Below are 7,866 nucleotides of genomic sequence, written 5' to 3'. Positions count from 1 at the left end.
GAAGTGCATATGGAATGCACAGCTTAAAACTCAAAAACAAAAATAATGCACAAAAGAATTGCGTCAATCAGCTGATTAATCACCTGACTGTCTGAGTGCCTTTTTATCTAATATTAACTTACACACATTGATTGATGCATTGGGGGCAAATTAGGTCTCTGTCACAGCTGCCCCAAATGACATCATCATTTTGTCTGTCATCACGATGACTTTGCCGTAATCATAATAAAACAATGCACACACCTGAAGGAGCTTCCTCTTATCTCTGTGGTTACGATAGGCCACATACATGGCAACCAGGAGTGTTGGCGTGGAGACAAAGACAAGCTGAAGACACCAGAGACGGATGTGGGACACAGGAAAGAACTGATCATAGCAGACGTTTTCACAGCCAGGCTGAGGGAAAAACAAACCAACCGTCACAATTATGACAACATCAGTGTATAGTTACTAGACCCTGTGCACGAGAAAATGCTAACTTCCTGGTTTGAGACCGGATGTGGGGTTGTACATTTCCGGTAGCTTTACTTTGCGGTCAATCGCTACTGCGAAGATATCCTCCAAAATCATGTCCAAAACACGAAAAAGGAAAGATCGCTACAAAGAGCAGAAGGTGGGAACACTCACCACTGTTGTGTCATAAAAAATCTAATGATCAATTTTGACGTTTAAAGAGTTTAGATTGATCAGTTGTTTACATCACTCAACACAAGCAGAACTGCATTACTGCAGCAGAAGACACATCGTCCACATTCAGAAGCACATCTCTGTATAGTGACAGTTATTATGATTTAAACAGGAAAATGTTCAGCATTCAAACTACAGGTGAAGAATAGTCAAGCCAGATGTTTCCCTGTTATGTCGATATCAGCTAGTCAAGTACACACCTACACAGCATGTCAACAAACCGTGAAAAAAAGCCACACAAAAAATGAACGATTGCTGGTAAGGGTTTCTATACATTAGTATTTACGAAGGGTATGTTGTGACTTACCTTCACAATTACAGTGGTCCCTCGCTAATAACCCCGTTCACCTCTCACCTCGCTGTTTCGCGGATTTTTTAGTGCAAGTTTGCATGCTTATTTTTACATCACATTGTGTCCTGCGTCCTGATCGCTGCAGACGATCTCCTCCGTGACGTCTCTCCTGTACAGTACAGAATCGCTGCATCGATCGCTAGTAGTGTGACTCTGAAGTGCAGAACTGTATGTCGACAATGTCCACAAAACGTTTTGCACCTTCAAAACATAAAATTGGCTACTTGATTTCACCTATCGCCTGTTATTTTTTAGAACATAACACCCACGATAAACGAGGGACAGCTGAGAAATATAACATTTGAATCCCTTTTCTCTTTTGCTCTGAGGCGCGGGGGAAAAATATCAACAAGTCGATGAACATCATTTACAGATATATTGGGTAAATGCCCAAGACATCTAGAGAAATGTAAATCGCCGCTTGATTCATTCACTTGCTTAACTTGTTTTGGACCGTAAACAAGGCGCGAATAGGACACCGGAGACAGGGTTAGGGTTAGGGTTAGGGATGAACCTGTTTTTGCCTTCAGAACTGTCTTAATTCTTCGTGGCACCAATTCAACAAAGAGCTCGAAACACTCCTCTGATACTGCGGTCCATGCCATCACTCAGCTGTCGTTTAAACTTGTCACAGAGTCTCCGTTTCCTGGCTGACAGGAGTGGCGCCCGACACAATAAAAGCACAATAAAAATATTAAGTGGTGATAGATAGTGACTACTTTTTAGATTATTAATACTTTATGTAGTATAAAACTTTACAGTATAACTTTGAAGTCAGTTCTTAGACAGGAAACCAGTGGAGAGAAGCCATCTATTAAAACCAGTGAGAAGAGTAGATTCTGTATTCTTCGAGAACTAGGGGTGAGAGAATGATTCTTTGAGCTGCAGAATTCAAGCTCAGACAATAAAACCCAAATCTTATTTTAACAAATAAGTGTCATTATAACTTACATCCCATGTGTGGATCGGATGTAAAAATGGACACGTCCTACCTGCAATGTGTTACAGGTGAAGTCAGACTGCTCGTCCCCCCAGACGCTCTCCGCGGCAACAACCAGCACCATGACCCGGAAAATAAAAAGCACAGAGAGCCAGATTTTACCCAGGCTGGTGGCATGACGGTTCGCCCCGACCAACTGAGTGTACAGAGCGGGCCAAGACATCCTGAGGGAATGGACAGTGACAAGGGAATGGGAATGCTTGCACTACAGAACAGGGATTCATCAGCATACTCGTTTGCATTTCTTGTCATTACACGGTTGTGTTTATCTGCTACTTTTACAGCCTCTACACGTCTGACACATGGACACCGATTTCAGATTTCAGATTTACAAGGAAGTCAGTGGCAAACGATGAAAGCAGAGACCGTCGCTGAACAAAAGACGAGTTTGAAAGAGGACGGGATGAAAAGGAATGAAAGTGAGAGGAGGAGGGGAGAAGGTCCACTGCCAGCATTCATGTGAACTGATGAACCTCTCTGCCCACTGTGGACTGTACTGAACCGAGCCCACTCATCTAAAAGCACACTGAAACACACTGTACAAGCACACTGCTGCGGTTCTCACTGAGCTTCACTGTTCACACTCGGTCACTGATTGGTTCATTCATATTTTTTAGATGATGTGTACTTGCACTGAAAGAACCTGGGATATACTTCACATGTCATGCTTATTTAGAGGTTTGTTTCTAGCTGGAGATGTTTTGTCGTAAAGTAAAAACAGAAATTCTGATAAAAACCGGAAGCAACTTTTACCAAAATGAATTAAGATTAACTTTTGTTTTGTCTTTGTTGTTTTCTTACCTTGTGTCTTCAGTGTCAGGATGTCTCCATGAAAGTATTCCACATGATCCTTTTCAGTATGAAAGCGCGCACACGCACACACACGCGCACACACACACACACACACACACACACACACACACACACACACACACACACACACACACACAGCCTGTTGTTGCATCAGTCACATTTAAAAGAAAATCTCAGTCTAAGAAACTAAAACACAAACCTGCAGCTCCTGCTTTCTTTGCATGAAATCAAAGATGTGCCTCTCAGTGTGAAGTGAGACAGGATGATGTCTGATAGCTTCCTGTGATGACTTTCAAAATAAAACAACACAGCGCAGATTGTGCATTTTAGGAGGAAGAGATAACAGAGAGGAGAAATACAGATAATATTTTTAGCAGAAATGTAGCAACAAGAAAAACTCTGGATTGTGACAAGAAGCACTCTGAGAGTTTTGTTATTTGCTCTGTTAAAACCCATTTTAAAAGGCTTGACATAATTTTGAAATATTTTATGTGGATATAACGCATTAATTTCATTACTTAGTACAATCAGTTTTTTTGTTTAGGAATCAATGTCAAATTTAAAATGTTTTTGATCACAACCTTATATTGTTTTCAACAAAAACCTTATTTAGGAACATTCTGCAAGGATATTCATATTGTTACATATTTAACTGATCATAGCCTGTTATTGTAATTTACAGGGTGGGCCATTTATATGGATACACCGTAATAACATGGGAATGGTTGGTGATATTAAAGTCCTGTTTGTGGCACATTAGTATATGTGAGGGGGCAAACTCCTGAAGGTGGGTGGTGACCATGGTGGCCATTTAGAAGTCGGCCATCTTGGATACAACTTTTGTTTTTTTCAATAGGAAGAGGGCCATGTGACACATCAAACTTATTGGTAATGTCACAAGAAAAACAATGGTGTGCTTGGTTCCAACGTAACTTTATTCTTTCATGAGTTATTTACAAGTTTCTCTTTGTTCACAGCCATTGACATGTCGAAGAGGTTAACACGTGAGGAGCGGATCGAAATTGTGTTGATATCTGGTGAACGCAGTAACTGGGTCATTGCAGTAGACTGCAAGACACCCTACAAGACCACCCATCTCCCATGCTTTCGTGAAACTGGTTCAGTGTTGGATTTGCCAAAATATGGACGCAAGAAAACTGTCACTAATAAAGAAACATCAGTGGCTGTCCTAGCTTCATTCAGCAAGAGCCCACAGCGTAGCACTGGCCTCATGTCACTGGAGAGTGGCATTAGTCGATCATCCCTTCGGCGGATATTAGCTACTCACAAATCGCACCCTTACAAACTCCAGCTACTGCAGCATCTCAGTGAGGATGACCCAGATCAGCGCACAGAATTTGCAGAATGGGCAAAACAAAAATTGGAACAGGACCCTCAGTTCACGCAGAAGATTTTGTTCAGTGATGAGGCAAACTTTTATGTGAATGGTGAAGTTAACAAACAAAACCATCGCTATTGGTCTGACACTAACCCACATTGGATGGATCCCTCCAAGACTGTTGGAACAACAAAAGTGATGGTTTGGTGTGGTATATGGGGTACAATAGTGGGTCCATTCTTCATCAATGGAAACCTCAAGGCCACTGGATAGTTGAAATTGCTACATGATGATGTGTTTCCCTCTTTATGCACTGAAGCTGGCACGTTCCCTGAGTTTTTCCAGCAAGATGGTGCACCGCCACATTATGGGTGCCAGGTCCAAGCATTCCTAGATGAACAGTTTCCTGGAAAGTGGATTGGTCGTCGTGGGCCAGTTGAACGGCCCCCAAGGTCTCCCGATCTGATCCCCTTAGACTTTTATCTGAAGGCAATTGTCTATGGGGTGAAGATACGAGATGTGCAGCACCTGAAACTACGGATACTGGATGCCTGTGCTGGCATTTCTCCTGCGGTGTTGCTATCAGCGTGTGAAGAGTGGGAGAAGAGGGTTGCATTAAGAATCCAACACAATGGGCAGCACATTGAACACATTTTATAAGTGGTCAGAAACTTGTAAATAACTCATGAAAGAATAAAGTTACGTTGAAACCAAGCACACCATTGTTTTTCTTGTGACATTACCAATAAGTTTGATGTGTCACATGGTCCTCTTCCTATTGAAAAAACAAAAGTTGTATCCAAGATGGCCGACTTCTAAATGGCCACCATGGTCACCACCCATCTCGAGGAGTTTGCCCCCTCACATATGCTAATGTGCCACAAACAGGACTTTGATATCACCAACCATTCCCATGTTATTACGGTGTATCCATATAAGTGGCCCACCCTGTATATGACAAAGACAAAGATTTTTAAGCATGATTTTAAGGATAAAAGGCATTTTATTAAATTTTGATCTTATTTGACCTCAAGAAGAGGTCAGAGATCCAAAGAAAGGTGATAGCTAGAATCCCCATATATCACTCCCTATATGTCAATATACATATAATACAAACAATGGCAATAAAAAACATAGTTTTAAATAGCCTTGTCTAGAATTATTATTACTTTGACCTTCAGATCAAACTACTGATCTTGAAGCAGAGGTCAGAGGCCAAATGTATTTTTATTCAGTGCTTTCTGTATGTTGATAATACACATCAAAACTTGTGAGATTCATAGTTTCAAGTTATAAGGTTTTCGTCCATTTTCCACCAGTAACCATTAAGTTGACCTTGAAGTCCTCGATGGATGTAAATCAACTTATAATGGACTGTTCACATGACCTCACTCTACACCTCTACAAAGTTTTATCAAAATTTATTCAGGAATATAAATTCAAAGTAGTAATGAGATGAAACACCAATTATTGATCACGACTAATAAGGACAGGGCGTCGTGTGCAGGCAGGAGTGGTGAAATGGAGGACCTACAGTGCAGACTCCGGAGACAAAACATGAACTCAAAAAAACAGCTTTAATGCTGAACTCAAAAGTAACAAACTTCAAAATACAAACACTCAAGCACGCAGCCAAAACACACAGCTTGAATGAGGGTGGATCACGACACAGACAGATGAAAACACAGGGCTTAAATACACAGAGGGAACAATCAGGGAATGAGAGACAGTAGGGAAACACAGCTGAGGCAAATCTGGGCTGACAAGACAAAGGAAGCAAAACCAGATAACATGAGACAGACTTTCAAAGTAAAACAGGAACTACAGACTGAACTTACAGACACAGACTCACAAGCAGGCACTGCAACAGAGGGAACAGAGACATGGACTGACTGGACACAGAATAGAGGGAGTATGGAAACCAAAACTTAAGAACTACATAATCACACACCAAGAAGAACTTGGGAAAATAGAAATGCAAAACAGAAACCAAAACCTTCACAATAATAAACTAAGATGAGAACACAAATAAAAGGTACAAAACTGAAACCACTGGGTCAACGACCCAGGTACCCTAACACAGAGCAGGCAATTACTAAAGAGGGGGGAAAAAGATAACCTTGGCAGGAAGTAAAAGAACAAAGGGAATGCAAGAAAGGTTTGCTTCCAGTAAAGTTTCATAGAAATTTTCCACTTTTTAATGTTTCACAGGCTGGTTAGTGCTCTTTGGAAAAGAGCTCAGTTTCATGTGCAAGATGAGTGGGACTAGTCATGTTGCCTTTTCTTTGACATACTGGATTTTCCCAACTAAATAAACTTGGTTTGGATGACCATCCACTGCACCTCCTCTGCAGTGTGGAAGTCAGAGAGCAGAAAGAAGCAAAGCTGCGCTGGGGTTTAATGTGTGCGCGCGATCCGTTTGTGGCTGTAAGCTGAAACAGGTAGAGTCAGATGATTTTTCAGGTCCAAACCAGGACTTGGCAACAGTCACCCTGCAGGACAGAGCAGCTCTGTGTGTTGCTGATGGCTGTGACCGATGAGCCTTTCCCACTGTTTGTCAACGTGTGGGAGGATAAAGCACAACTTCCTCAGTTTACAATAAGGACGCTCAGAAAGCTCTAACTTGTTCTGCATTCTGTGCTGCAGTTTGAGTGGTACGGATATAAACTGTAAAACAAATATTTTGCAAACAAAAAGCTGCCAGCTTGTTAAAAGTTGATGAATGAAGCAGAAGCGTCCCCGTGCAGAATTGCAGACGTCCTGGCTGGAATCTCATGTGCATAACTACACGTAACATGACCCAGCATGATGAGGAGACACGAGCTGAGACAGAGAGGGCGTTAGTGATTGTAATGGAGTCATTAGGGGAATAACAGCGCCACTTATTCTTGATGCATATCAATGAATGAGTATCAGTGTCAGGGCCCGACTCAAAGAGCCACTGTTTGATCTCTCAGTCAGCACAGGGTGAAAACAGAGGGGTGAAAGCTGGCAGATTGGCTGCCCATTCTGATGAGAGGAGGTGGTGATGCAGTGGTGATGGTGGGGGGGCTCAAAGACACGCGCACACACAGTGAATGGGTGGAAAGAAAAAGAGAGAGGTAAAATAGAGCTGATTGTTAGAGTAGCTCCTGATCAGCCACAACTGCAGGAGAACAGAGAGAGGCACTGTTAGGATACACACACTGCACAAACACACACACATACATACTGTACAAAGACGCACTGTACAACGCTCACATATATGTTACCCAGAAATCTACACACGCTCACCCTCACACCATGTAATGAGTGAGGGGGAGAGCAGCATGTGACTGAATAGCAGGTTTCACATCTGTAGGTGGACTTGGCTGCCTGATCTCAGATCAGCCACTCTGTGGAAGTCTGTACAAGTGCTGCAGGATGAGCATTTACCCCCCTTCAGTAACATCATCTGAAAGGCTACTACAGGTGTTTCAGACAGGGGTGCACTGGCCACCCCCACTCCATACTGAGAGAGCGAATTCAGATTTCAAAATCTTATTTGCTTTCATATGTACCTATTTTCAGTGATATTAACTTTAATAGCAGGAAATTAACAAGGCATATAATTCTTTTCTTTCTCTCTTATATAACTTATATTTGACAACAACATAATAAAACCGCTAATTCTCTTTTTGGTGTGCCACCCCAATA

The 7,866-nt window shown here is 42.0% G+C and overlaps 1 protein-coding gene across 1 annotated transcript in view; it reads left to right on the top strand.

Annotated features, from left to right (window-relative positions):
- The first annotated feature begins 2,016 nt into the window (after nucleotides 1-2,016).
- sap18 (Sin3A-associated protein) overlaps nucleotides 2,017-7,866 on the top strand; it is a 9,801-nt gene continuing 3,951 nt past the window's right edge. The window contains exon 1 of the mRNA XM_013913624.1: nucleotides 2,017-2,181. Within this exon, the coding sequence (XP_013769078.1) occupies nucleotides 2,017-2,181 (165 nt within the window). The remainder of the gene's footprint in view (nucleotides 2,182-7,866) is intronic.

This window comes from Pundamilia nyererei, unplaced genomic scaffold (assembly GCF_000239375.1).
Source record: "Pundamilia nyererei isolate P.nyererei 1_Seehausen unplaced genomic scaffold, PunNye1.0 scaffold00141, whole genome shotgun sequence".
NCBI lineage: Eukaryota > Metazoa > Chordata > Actinopteri > Cichliformes > Cichlidae > Pundamilia > Pundamilia nyererei.
The sequence above is the reverse complement of the archived record's forward strand: the minus strand, read 5'-3'. Positions and strand labels throughout refer to the sequence as shown.